The sequence below is a fragment of the Teleopsis dalmanni genome, chromosome X, assembly GCF_002237135.1.
Source record: "Teleopsis dalmanni isolate 2A chromosome X, ASM223713v2, whole genome shotgun sequence".
Classification (NCBI taxonomy): domain Eukaryota; kingdom Metazoa; phylum Arthropoda; class Insecta; order Diptera; family Diopsidae; genus Teleopsis; species Teleopsis dalmanni.
Genome location: NC_051848.1, coordinates 47711819 through 47726471, shown reverse-complemented (window position 1 = coordinate 47726471; position 14653 = coordinate 47711819). Strand labels below are relative to the sequence as shown.

At 29.3% G+C, this 14653-nt stretch overlaps 1 protein-coding gene across 1 annotated transcript; it reads right to left on the bottom strand.

Annotated features, from left to right (window-relative positions):
• Positions 1-3119: 3119 nt before the first annotated feature.
• On the bottom strand, positions 3120-4994 carry LOC119688379. The gene has a single exon (XM_038103057.1). It carries the CDS (start codon positions 4992-4994, stop codon positions 3120-3122), a length of 1875 nt encoding a protein of 624 aa, XP_037958985.1.
• Between the last annotated feature and the right edge of the window lie 9659 nt (positions 4995-14653).

The window sequence follows — 14653 nt, the reverse complement described above, 5'->3', positions numbered from 1 at the left end:
ACTTGCAAAATTGATACGGAAAAAAGTGATAAAATTCTATTACACGGTCAAGGTGGTAATTTCGTCACGTCAGTCAAAGCACTATTGCTCCCTAACAATGTCAGAATTTGTGCTTTTCTCAGAAGAGCTGAATATATCCTCTTATTATAGGCTTCCAGATCACTGTACTGTTTTGCAGGCAGAAGTGACTGTCATAAAGGAAGCTTTAGCTTAGCAGAAGTAGTTAATATACTTGAAAAGGACATACATATACTATAGGATAGTCAAGCTGCTTTAAAGTTCTTGAGTTCAGTCTAATTTACATCAAGGACAATTTTTGACTACTACACATCTCTAAATGAGATGTCTACGCAGTTCAATATTTCTCTAATCTGGATTCCCGGTCATAGAAATATTTTCGACAATTGCAAAGCAGATGAGCTAGCCACACGTCGTGCTTCAGGAAACCTCTCGGAACACCTAAGCATTCTGGGTATCTCGTTAACACCATGCAAATTGGATGGGAAGACTCTACGATATGCCGGCACCTGTATGCAATTTGGCCACACACCAATAGAAGAAAATCAAACTCTCTTATAGAGATGTCCCGTAGAGCTATTAGTCCTGCAGTAGGTTGACTTACAGGACATTGTATTCTAGATAACCACGCTAGGAGACTAAAACTCCCTTTCAATCATATCTGCCGCAGTTGTGGTGAGGATGATAAGAGTGACTATCACCTGGTTTGCTTCTGTCCGGCACATGCACGGCGCCACCATAACATTTTAGAGACTTTCTTTTTTGAGGATTTTGGCGAACTTAAGCTTTGCCAAAGATTCTAGATGGTCTAATTGGATCACCAGTATAACGAAATTAACATTACTAAATTAACTATTGATATTCGCTTAGTATATATTCATGGTCATGACCAAAATAATTTAAAATTTACATGATCATTCGTTAATTGACAGTCTGTATAACAAGTGTGTTAATAAACCATATAGCAATACCTTCATGACAGTTCAAAATTGTACTAACTAAGTTAAACGTCGGCGACTGCATTAACCGAAGATGATCTTACGCCTCAAAGTATCTCGCAACAACTATTTTATTATTATTATATTATTATTATAATTGTCGTTATTATTACTATATTTATTGTATTAACTATTCTTACTAAAAATAATCCAATAAAACCAAATTAGGAGAATATATAAATATTTATATAGATATTAAAAATTAAATATGCAGTAAGCATGCAACAAATAATGCCCCTACAAACAGAAAAGTATTGAAATTTAACAATAAAAAACAAAAATATAATTAATTAATTAAATTATTTTACAGCTGGTTTATGATTTCGTTCTAATATAATACAACAAGTAGATTTGTTAATAAAAAACTCTCACAATAAATTAACAAAAAACTTCAGAAAAATGTACGAATATAAAAGTCAAGTACTTTGGATCAGTTGGCTAATAAACACTAACTCTGAGCTTCAAATTTGGCAGGGCACGAGTTTGATTCCTGGTACTTGCATTCTCAAAAAAATTATTTACGAATAATTAAATACAAGGATTATTTTCAAGACCACTGATGATGGGTATTTGACAATACTGGAAACAGCTGTATGATCAGCCAAAAATTCAATAAATTAAAATAATATAAAAAGAATTTTTGTTGCTGTAGTTCACTACTTTTCGAAACACCTCAAAATGAATATAATAATTACCATATTTTCAGATGTAATTCATATGTTATTAGTGTATGAAATTAGTGTATGAAATTTTGTTCTAATAATACCGTAATTATCCATTTCTCCAATGCATATTTTAAACGTATTCGAAATGTTGCAGGTGCTACAGGCCTTGTTACCTATAAGTATAGCTACAAATAAACATTCGCGACTGAAATTCTATTTGAGGTCGACTGTGAGTGAAAATTTAATAAATTGATCAAATTCTCTCAATATCGGAACATTGATATTGATGTTGATCAATTATGTATTAAATGATTTTTTCTCGTTACCTCGGCATGAGAATTTGTTCTTACAACTGATGCCGAATACAAACTTATTTTTTATATTCTATCGCATATGCTGTTAAATAGTAAATATGTAAAATAAAAATAGAAAAGACTTTGAATATGTCCGAACAAATTTCCGAATAAAAATTATCCAGTAATATCTCTTCTGTAACTAGTGTACAGAAAACTAATTGATGGAATTTTATTTTTATTACTTCCAAAAAAAACTTTAATATCAGGTATACTATTTGTAAACTTTATTCTCTCTCCGTGGTAAATTACAACTTTCCTTACACATTATGAATTGGGTCAAGGACATCTTATATCTCATCTATCTCATCTATCATTTATCATTTATCTTTTAACTCCATTTTTCATCGTTGACAATTCTTTGAATTTACTGTATGGTTGAATGTTAAGCTCGAAAACCAAGCTTGTATGAGCACTATTTTATTTATAGATCTGGTTCTATTATATTTCTGCCGTCGGCACACAAGATAATTACTTGTAGGTGAATTTTTCGCTACCTTACTTTTCTAACGAAACCATTACTTTATCATTAAAAACTTCCTTTTATATTAATTTTATCAAGTGATAATTTCGTATTGAAATTGCTACTACCAACCTGGTAAATTTAATCAATTTGTAGAGTATTAAAGTAATATCCACTATATTTTAAGGGAGAGTTCTAAGTGGTTGTTCAGTATATACTCTAAACCATTTAACGGCTCTTCCCTGATACATACGAGAATGCAAAAGTACGTGACTTTTAATGGTTGTCAACTTCGCGGAGCAATTTTACCACACAATAATCTCTGAGTCTCCTCCAAGTAAAAATATTATAGATTATAGTGTTATAGATGAGTTCTTTTAATGTTCAAATACCAATTTTCTAAGAACTATTATAACATTTACATAAAAATCAATATAATATAACGTTAATAGAATGATAACGTAGAAATGCTTAAAAGTTATCTTAACTAGATAATACATTATATCAGTAAGTCTTAACATTGGATAAGACTTATGATATTATAATAAAAATCATAATCTCACACTTATGTATTAAAGTATTATATATTATTTACTTTTAATACCTTTTGGATATTAATATATTAAGAGGGCATAGATAACGCTAATGTTTTTTGAAATGGCGTGGGCTGGAGGTGAATAATTTGTATAGGCAGTGCTATAGGAGCATGCACAAAATATTCTGGATTATTATTAGCACTTTCAGCTAATGGTTCATCTGGTACGTGAATTTGAAATGGTTTGCCTATGGGCGCGTTAATGCTCTCCAATGTAGACTGTTCATAAACGCCATTATTTCCCTTTTGAGTGATTTTAGACTTTTTGGATTGTTGTTGGTACAACTGTGCTGAACGGATGAGATTTGTGGCTTTGTTATGTGCATGACGTACTGCTTCCGTTTGTTTATGTTGATTTATATTAAAATTTGTGTTGAAATTTGTTGCGTAGCTGGCTAAGTCCCCGCCTTCATGTTTTTGTTGTTGGTCATTGAATTTTTTATACCCACTTTGTTCATGTTCATTATAATGTTTATGATGCTCATATTCAGAATTGACGGCATAATCCTTATGGTGCTCGTGAGGATCACCATGTTGATATTCATGTTGTGGTAATTCGAACTTATATGGTTCCTGTGTGTGCACATACACCGGCACTTTTTTCTCAACTTCCACTTTGTATGGTACAGCTATTTTCTTTTCAACTTCAATTTTATAAGGTACTGGAATTTTTTTCTCTACAGCAATTGGAACTTTTACTTCTACTGGATACGGTACTGGCTTCACAACTGGGTAAGGTTTAGGAACATGTACAATTTTACTCACAATTTTTTCAACAGCATATGGTTTTGGTACATGGACTATTTTTTCAACTGGAACATGTACCACTTTCTCAATAATCTTTTCTACTGGATACGGCTTCGGAACGTGGATTATTTTTTCAACTATCTTTTCTACTGGAACGTGCACTACTTTTTCTACGGGATAAGGAATTTTTTTCTCAACAATTTTCTCTACTATCTTTTCCACTGGAACATGCACTACTTTCTCTACCGGATATGGTACCTTTTTTTCGATAATTTTTTCCACTGGATATGGTTTAGGCACGTGCACAACTTTCTCTACTGGCACCTTAACAACTGTTTCAACTATTTTTTCCACTGGATATGGCTTAGGTACATGAACAATCTTCTCAATGATTTTTTCTACAGGAACATGAACAATTTTTTCAACCGGATAGGGCTCTGGTACTTTTTTAATTATTTCTTTTATATGATTATGATGATGATGGTGATGGTGGTGTTTTATTTTAATTTTTTCGTGCTCTTCGTGGTTGACATGATGTACTTCCTCATTGTTTCCTTCGTCACCTGTTTCTTCGAATTTATGCTGTTCAACCGGAGATTTGATATGTTCATCGGCTTGATGAGTCTGAAGCTCGGCGCTGTGATACTGTTCCTGATGTGGTCCATCAACCATATGCTCATGTGATTCTTCAAATGTATGGTACACCTTAGGTTCGTCACTTTGATGGTGTTGATGATAAATACCACTATCGCCGTGGGTATGTTTTTTGTGCCGTTGTTGTGTCTTACTTTGGAATATTTTGATGGTTTTCTTCTTTTGATATTGCTTTAACGGTTGGTATTGTGATTGTGATTGTGATTGTGACACAGTTCCTGCTTGCTCCTGTGGCTGTACCTGACTTCGATAATGTTTTTGGGATCCTCGTTTATCTCGCGTTGTCTTGTCATACGGCACAGTGTTATGTTTGAAATGACTAACTTTATTTGTTTGCTCAGCATGTGAATCCTTGTCAACAATTGAGTTTTTTTTCTTTTCATAATCGTGATTATGTACACTGTACTCATTGGTATTGCTCTTTTTATCTGTACTGCCCTTGTGTTTTGCAGTTGTATATCGGGGATTAATCAGAAGCAATATTAATACCGGTAAAAGCATAAACTGTAAGATAAAAGAAACAAATATACATTATTAATGTAGATATCGGTCAATTGCTTTCTTGAATAACTAAACTAGGAATGGTCTATTTGTCACTGTAATATAATGAGAAGATTTACTATGTTGTTCAATAAGTCCAGTAAGTGATATGGGTCTATTAAAATCACTGTAATATAATGAGAAGATTTAGTATGTTGTTCAATAAGTCCAGTAAGTGATATAGGTCAATAGTTTGACTAACCATTTGACATCATTTCATATTTTGAAATATTTTTCGAGAATATATCCAAAACTAAATTTCGGTTATTCAATTAATTTTTTTTTTTTTTGCGAGTCATTTGAAGTTGACGCGAGAGTGTACAATGAAGAAAATAAGACATCGTATAGTGATTCAATTTTCTAGAAATTTGCGTCTGCATCAATGGAAATTTGTACAAAAATATTAAATGCAGTAATAGAGTGCACTGCTTCAAAACCAATAAACTTCCGGTAAACCACCGCAAATATTGGGTCCGTAAATGGAAGTTAAATTTTAAAGACTTCCAACTCGGTGTTTCATTTGAATACCATAAACTAATTGAATGATCTAATATATAAATTAAATATTAATTATGATATCCCTGGAAAAAGTCTATAAGTTCAACAAACTTATGAAATCCAGATGTCATTTAATACAATGAAAGTAAAATAAAGGTACTGAACTCGTTTCATGGCAATCGCAGAGTGGAGCTGATAAGATAGTCCTTATACTTTTTTAATAGTCATAGAGAAGAAAATACGTATTGAAAATTGAAGTCGTTTGAACTTCCGTTTGAACCTGAAGTTTATTACTACTAAAAAATAAGATTCAATGCAATAAAAATGCAATTTATGAGTGTGTTATTATAATTTTCTTCCAGTCTAAATTTTTTTTTATGATGTAAGAGAATTTCACTTTAAAGTAGATTTTTTGTGTCAAATTAAAATGCAACAAAGTACTTCCTGTAAATAGTATATCCCATACATTTCTAACTTTAGATTAAGATACGAAAAAAGCATATAAAATTGATATTCCATTTGTAAGATTAAACTATTTCAAGTTGGTTAAAGATGAATATATCTGAGAAAACCTAATGCAACATAAGTTAAAAGTCTTGATATGATCCAGCGCCACCAAATGTTATACATAAAATAAAATCAACACAAATTTATTATCTTTTTGTCATATTATTCAAATAGTATTATTATTCAAACAAAAATTATGGAACTCAAGTTATAGTATCTTAATGCTATATCTTTTCTTAGACCCGCTAAACCTTATAATCCAGAAGTATAAAAACTGACTGCGTAGTTATAGTATCTCAGTGCTATATCTTTTATTCAATCCGGTAAACCTTAGAATCCGAAAGTATGAAAACTGACTCCATTTATAAAGGAAATGGCAACTCCGAATGAAACGTTTGTTATATTTCGATGTAGGAGGAGAGTTGGCTGATGCACTACCAGGGCTTGATATAAATTTTTGTGTTATTGAACGATCGGTTTCTAGCAACTCTCATGTTACGTTTGAACCGAAGACATTTACACTTCAACGTTATGATTTTGGTCAGCTTGAATCTCACAAATTGAATAATTTGTGATAAAGTTAAATATGTGAGAATTGGTTCCCCGATATCAGTGAATTCGTTTCAAATATGATTGATTAGTTAATTAAATACCGCCCTTTTCTAATCATAAACAATATTCTATAATTATGAATCATCAAGAATAACTATAGTACTTTGTAAAACTAAAGCATTTTTATTGGAAGTACTATTTTACAAAAATATTATATTAAAATAAGCTTAAACACTAACAGGTTTCATTATTTACTTATAGTTCAGTACAAATATACTGAATGAGAATTGTAATTGTTTATTGAACTCTTTATATAAGTAAAGAATTGAACATATAATTAAGTGAATTTATTTTAATATAATACAGTTTGTGCTTCACTTTTAACAGTTAAGTCCTCTTTTTCGGTATTGGTGATTAAAGATTAAAAAATATTGGTGGATGTATTGTAGTCTAGCTTATCTAGACTAGACTCTTAGTTGCTGAAATGTTAAGATTGTTAACTTAAACGTTAATATTTTTATTTCGTATTGTGAAGATCACATAAATCGACTTTAATAAGTTCTTATTTATATACTATAAGAAACGTTTCTAAATAAACTGTATATTTTTTTCTAAGAACAAATAGTAATGCATAGGAATATACAAATATTCTTTTGAAAACTTGACAAAACTATTTGCAGTCCGAGTTAAATATTCTCTTCTCCTCATATGCAGAGAGTAATTTCATATTTTGGTGATATGAATTAGATACCAAGGTCAAGCGATTTCTCACGATATAACTTTTTATTGTCGAGTTACGGAAAGGATTGTGTTTATGCGGATCATCTTCAAATTTTCAAAGTGTTGAAAACGAGTATCTCTTTAGTTATAGCCTGAGTTATTGCTAGCTATTTACCAACAAGTCATCATATATATTATTAAAAGGACTTATGACTGTAAAAATTCCTTTTGATAAAGATTGATGAAATGGTGCATTTAACACAGCAATATTAAAACACAGCTATATTAAAATATTTAATTTGAACGATCACAAGTGTATTCTATATACGTTTAGTTATAGAACTATAAACTAAATAATTTTCTATTTATGTTATAACCAGTTTTTGCACTATTATTTCACATTGGCATTAAAAATTATTCTTTAATATCAATTAAATATTGGTGCTAGGTTTTTGTTAGAGCTGAGATTTTTGATAGGGCTGAGAGAGATACAGTCTTTATAAGAAAATATATGTGACACTACACTCAGTAATGAATCAATAGGTGTTTGTGGAATTTTAAATGTTTTTTATGACGTCACTTAAAATAGCAAATTATTTAATTGATTTGTAATTTTACTTGAACTTGAAATTGTGTTTAATTAAAATTTTTTGATATATTTTTATGAATATATTTTATATTAATTTTTTATTATTTTATTTTATTTTTATTTTATTATTAATTTTAATATTAATTTATGTTTTCAAGTTTTTTTCAACAATTTTTGAAATTTTTATGTCTATTTTATTATTAATTTTAATATTAATTTATATTTGCAAGTTTTTTTAACAAATTTAATCAATTTTTGAAATTTTTAAATCTCACCACGAAACTAAATTTATCTTTATATAAATCCCAACAATCATTATGAAGTATACATTAATGTTCACAAAGTATATATCTTTTTTTTTGTAAGTTATTCATGTGTATTTCTGAACACTGATTTACCGATTTGAAGCAGGTTTATTATTTCCTCCCAGAATTATCACATATTTTTATATAAAACTATTATTAGAAAACACAAATAAACATCATATATATAAATTGTTCCGCAGATGCCATGAATTTTGAAACTTTTATCCATAAAATACACCGATTTTTTATACCGATTGCTCTTTGAAATCCAAATATTCAGTTTTAAGATTTCTTTAGTTCTTCATTGTTGAACACATGATATAATCGTTTGGTTAGTTTCATGACCTTTTGGCAACTTACCATTGACTTCATAATCACACTACTTTTTCTAATATATTTATTCTTCACTAAATATTGTAATTAAATCTGCTCGATCAATCAATTCGATTATTAATATCTTTTGTTAATAATAATAATAATAACAAATTTATTTTAAAAAATACGATTTAAATCGAAGCTCATGGTTTATGTACCAGTAATCATCTGAAATTTATAACTAAGCACCTGCCACATTTATAACCAACGATCTCAAAAATTAATAACAAAACGCAACAAGAAGTAGAGTAATAAACTCTATATAATTTTTTTTTTAATGCAGTTATTAACTTTTATATTTGGTATTTATTTACACAAAACTCTTCAATTAAAAACAGGAAAATTATTTAAAATTTTTAATAAAAAAATTAAAAACCTAACATTGAGCATTAACAATATCAATCAAGAGATATGGGAATAAATATACATTTTAACGACTTCTCACGCGATCTCACTTTCATATATACCAGAGCAAATATGTACGGATATTTCTGACAAATGTATGTATGGTATGAAAACTTCAACACTATCAGGTTATCCTTGTCCGCGGCATTATGATTGCAAGCTTTAAAACAACTTGTTGCACTCTGCACTCTGTAATTGAAAGAGAGGACACATTACTAATGATATTTAAATAAAAATTAACAATAAATTGTTCTATATAATACCTGTAATAGTCTGTCCCACGCAAGATATGGCCAGCGAAAAAAATGCATTATAATACTATAAGAATCGGAAAGACATATGACTAATATAGGAAAGAAATTAAAATCTGAATAGCAGATAAGATGAGCAATTTCCTATTTTAATGAAATAAAATATGTCTAAATGATCGATTTCCAGCAAGCACCAAGTAATAAGAGAATGAGTGTTTCAGTTTTATTTTTTACCAAACTCAGTGATTTGGCAAAAGTCAATACTAACTCGCTAAGTATTAAGCCTATATGTTCACATATCTGTCTCCCCTGATTACCGGAATGAAGTTTCCTCAATGCTATGGAAATCTTCTCCATTCATTGCTAAGAGGTGGTTTTAGTGGGTTCAAGTCTCACACTATGACTTTCAATGCTTCTAACCTACTCTTAAACTGAAAATACTCAGCAAATATAAGTAAGCCGTTTCTTTTGTTTTAATTAAAAAATGTAAATACGCTTATTCTTTTGTAAGCATATTGCAAAAAAACAGCCACTTATCTTAAAATCAACACATGAAACAACAATACTGCTGGCTTATTTAGTTCAATTACTTTGAAAGCGCCTAACTACTCGTAATAAGCAGTTCAAGTCGCATGATTCATCCATTTGTTAATTAGTTCTTTAAGTACGTACAAAATTTCCAGTCAACTTTCAATGTTTTTATAAATTCCATATTCATATTTCGTTATTAGTTATTGTTCCTATTTTTTTCTACTTATTATTTTAGTGTTAAAAAATTATTATTTATTTTCGAAACTTTGACTTTAAATTTATATGTTTTGCAAATAAGTGTATTTGTTTATTGCATATATAAACCCGACAGCTATCAAAACAAAAATTTCCAGTTTTTCAAATGTTGCTACCTAAACTAGTGCTTATTTTATGTTGTTTTTTTGCGACATTCTTACAAAAGAATAGAGCTTATATTATTTAAACGACTTCTTTCCATCAACAAATGCACCTCTTAAAAGGTTAAAGTCGTGCAATGCCGTCTTTGTTAATATGGTGAGTAATTGATAATTAAAATGTGATTTTTAGCCGATAAATTTGCTAAAAGTAGTTATCGATAAGAGACATTATTTTAAGAAAGAAACTATATATTAGAAACTATATGTTATATATATTAAGAAAGAAACTATTCACACTCTTTTTGTAGCCTAAAAGTTTGATCGAAACGTTATAAATTAAAGTTTTTAAAAATGCTCAGTTCCAGTCATATAAGTTTCAGTGACAATTTTGACAGATCTTCGTAGCGATGAAAAGGTCAGTATACGACTAACGTTAAAAAAAATTAATGACTTTCCTATCAGGTAAAGGTAAACCAACCTAACAGTTCCAAGAATTTTGTTAAGACTCTAATATTGCAGGATGACAACTCGGTTTTTGATCTTATCCTAGCTAAAAAAAAGGCACCGACACATAAGATAATGGCCCATCCTCAGAGCCATTACAGGGTTATTATAGGGTAAACCCAGTCTCATAGTACGCCTCCCTATTATGGAGTGACCCGTCGGCACAAATACCGTAGTGCTGAACAGAATTCGACTTAGTTGAAATAGCCGTCTAGTGCATTTTTTTGTCTAAATTAGATCAAGTCAATCTAAATATCTGATAACAGGGCTCAGATATTTTTGTTTAATTGCTAATTTGACTGTAATAAGTGGAATGTCTCTAACTGAGAAGTGAATATCAGGTAGAAGAGCACCTGCTGAGCAAGCTCGTCGCTCATTTAATCTTTGGTTGTTAGTAATCAATTTAATTTTTTCTGAACAAAAATTGACTGTAGGTAACTGACTTAATTGACCATAATTGACCGTTATCGGGTTTCGGTCTGGTGCCTATTAAATTTTTTATTTAAACATATTTTAACAAAATTCGCAAATAAACAGACATTGTATTTGTACACTGCTTTACATGAGTTTTTTTGTTTATCTGTCAAGTGCAAAGGAAAATTAAAAGAAATTAGATTTGCGAATATGGTTCGGTGCTTTTCTGCATTTTACATTCTTTTGAATTTTCATTTTGATTGCGTGTGGATACTGAACTACGCTCAATAACTAATCACATAATATATTTTCTTTACAGAAATTGCGGTAGCAGCTACAGTACTTAAAGCTGAAATTGGTTTATTACCCAAAATGCACTTGGGAGCGCTGATATTATTATTCGAACAAATGTGTTATTAAATCCAATATAAAAAAAATAAAATAAAAAATATAAATATATAATAAAAATTTTATTTATTATTTTTTAATCGTGCTGTCGATCCTAAATTGTAACGTCAATCACTTTTAAATAACCACAACAGAAAGTTTATTTGAAATATATATTTGGAAAATAGATGAACCCATGTATCTTCGCTTATTACCTTGGTTGATTACTTTAAATACTTTTACTTAAAGTTAATCTCGGTTACTTAATTTATGTACTTACTTAATTTAGATGTATATTCACATATTATCATTGATTACTTTAAATACTTTTACTTAAAGTTAATCTCGATTCCCAATATATGAATCACATTGTGATTGCTGTTGAATATATATCCTAGAACTATTGTATTTAATCTTAATTTTTGTTGATAACAGAACATATATGAAACATATTTATAAAGATTTTCAATCATGTATTTTTAATAAATAAACATCATTATTAAATTTTAAAAACAATGTAGAGTATATATTCACACAAAATGCTATCAACTATATTTTACATTTCACTTTTTACGCATAGTCGCAACCAGAAGAAAACTAGGGGCAATGGTATATATGAACTTCTTCATGTAAAACAGAAGAACATTACAAATTTGGTATACAAATCCATCGCTACATCATTGAACTATCATTATTAGAGTGGGTTACGATTATCGCATGGACCTTCTTTGCATTATTATTAATATTATTTCGAATACACTTTTAGTAGGTTACCGCCTCCACATAACACCCTCACGCCCAGCCCCTTCTTTCCTACACCCATGTTTTTACGTAATAATTGTTATATTAGTTTTATTTGTAGCAATATTAAGCCAGGCACGGAATGGTTGGTTGATCAATGAACTTCCTAAAGCATTTTTACTATTAGTGATTTTAATAAGTTGCGCATACTAAAAAAATTTACATCAATTTGTTTTTTAAAAGGTAGAAAAATCGTTGGACTATTAATTAATTTTTATATAATTTTAAATAATTTTTTAATAATATATATTTAATATTTAAAATAAAGTTTTAATTATTTAAATCTTTTAAAAAATGTATTTATTATTATATTATTGTTATTGTTGTTATATGTTGTATTTATTTTTTTTTTAAACATATAAAAAAAATTAACTCAATACATGATACCAGAAAGGTATCAAATGAAATGTACATATATTTTACTCAGCAATAGATAATTGTTCAGCTGACCTACACATAAATTACAATGTAGCCAATATCTTCTTCATAGTTGTTTAATATGTGTACTGCCTCAATACTGTTATAATTATGGGCATAATGATTAGATGGATACAGAATAAACAACTATTTTTAAAATCGGTGTGGAATTAACATTATAATCATTATATTTAAAAACAAGAAAAGATCTACTGAAACTATTCTATATACCTTATAGGTATAAACCAAAACACGACACTGGGTACCATTGGTAATATGAATTCAAAAAGCAAAGTGATGCATCTTGTAGGAAAAAGCCCTATGTTTAACGAACAGAGGTTTGAAAAATTATAATTGAAGTTTATAAATTTCGTCCAGATGCTGTTGATTTTTGATACCTTTTGGTCATTATAAGTTTGGATCATTGTATCGTAATAATGATACACTAATGATAATATATTTGGATTTTTATTTATTACGATACAATAATTGTGTAATGACTAAATCCTATGAAAAATAAACAGCCTCTGGATGAATTATAAACTTCAATTCAAAACACCCCCAACATATAAAATCGAACACTGTCAAAAATATGACCTTAAGAGTATTAGAGACTATAAGAGCATTATAGACCATAAGAGCATTAGAGACCATAAGAGCATTAGAGTGACACATTTTTCCACGAGAAGGTAAGAAACAAGATCAAAAGTATTTCAAATAAAAATGATTTCCTTGATTCAATAAATCATAAAATCTTGAACGAAAAAAGAAATCAACAACTTAACCAGAATACCCAAACCTATAAAAATGTTGTATACGTCCCTCAACTTTCAAATCAAATTGTCGCATCCAATATATATGATAAACAACAATATAAAATATCATATAGGACACAAAACAGTATGAAAACGCTATACTCAAACATCATATCAAATATTAACACCTTGGACCAAGAGAGAGAGTATATGTTGGTACAACAAAAAACAAATTGAAGTCGCGTACATACGGACATAAACACAGCGTGAAGTATAAAAATAATATGGAGTCCAAAACAGCACTGGCATGAGCCGAGCTTAGATAATGTAAAGGTGTTACAGTAAAAAAATAAAACCAAAAAAATATTTTTTATTAAAAATGCTCTATATTCTACAAACTCCTAGTAACACCAGGCTCAATCATGAAAATGATATAGAACACTATGCTTAGGTGTATAAAAACACCTTCAACAAATCAGGAAGAGAATAAATATATCATTCCTCTATTTATATATTTTATATTAATTGTCAATATATTGTATAATTATTTTCTTTATATATATAATTTATACTTTAATGTTAATGTGTTGTATAATTATTTCTTTGAGATTTAGTATTTATAAATTAAATTAAATTATAGTAACTATAAATTTAACCAAGCTTCCGAAGACTACACCAGTCATTGGTATAAGTTCATAGCCAAAATAAAGATATAATTTATTTATTTTTATATATACTAAATACAAAATCATATTGTGTATGCTCGATATGACATTAAGCAGTAATTGCAGCTCCATCCAGATGAGGTACTACCTCATCTATGTTGTCATGGAAGAGATCATATGTAGCGCAAGTATTTATCATTATGTAACAATATTTAATAAACGAGTCCATTTTCTAGATTTCGCTGACAATATTAATATTATTGGACGTAGTAGTCAAAATATTACTGCTGCCTTTACTGTTATCGAAAAGGAATCTGTGAAAATAAAGTAAGGGTGATTGAAGACAAAACAAAGTGAATATCGGCTACTGGTGGAAATTTGTATTGCTAACACGCTGAACTATTTTCATGATGAATCGTCATCATCACGTCAAAGCTGTCATGAATTTATCTATTAGTAATCCAAAAATTGATAATTGTTACAGCTTACTGCATTACCGACAGAAAACACTAAATTATTTCTTATATAGGACGTGTGCGAGTTAGGCTAAGTTGATGCTAAACCAAATGGGAGATTTTTTGGGATTTT

Bases quoted from the DNA above. Each gene is read 5' to 3' on its own strand.
- LOC119688379 (XM_038103057.1), bottom strand. From the start codon at position 4,994: ATGCTTTTACCGGTATTAATATTGCTTCTGATTAATCCCCGATATACA.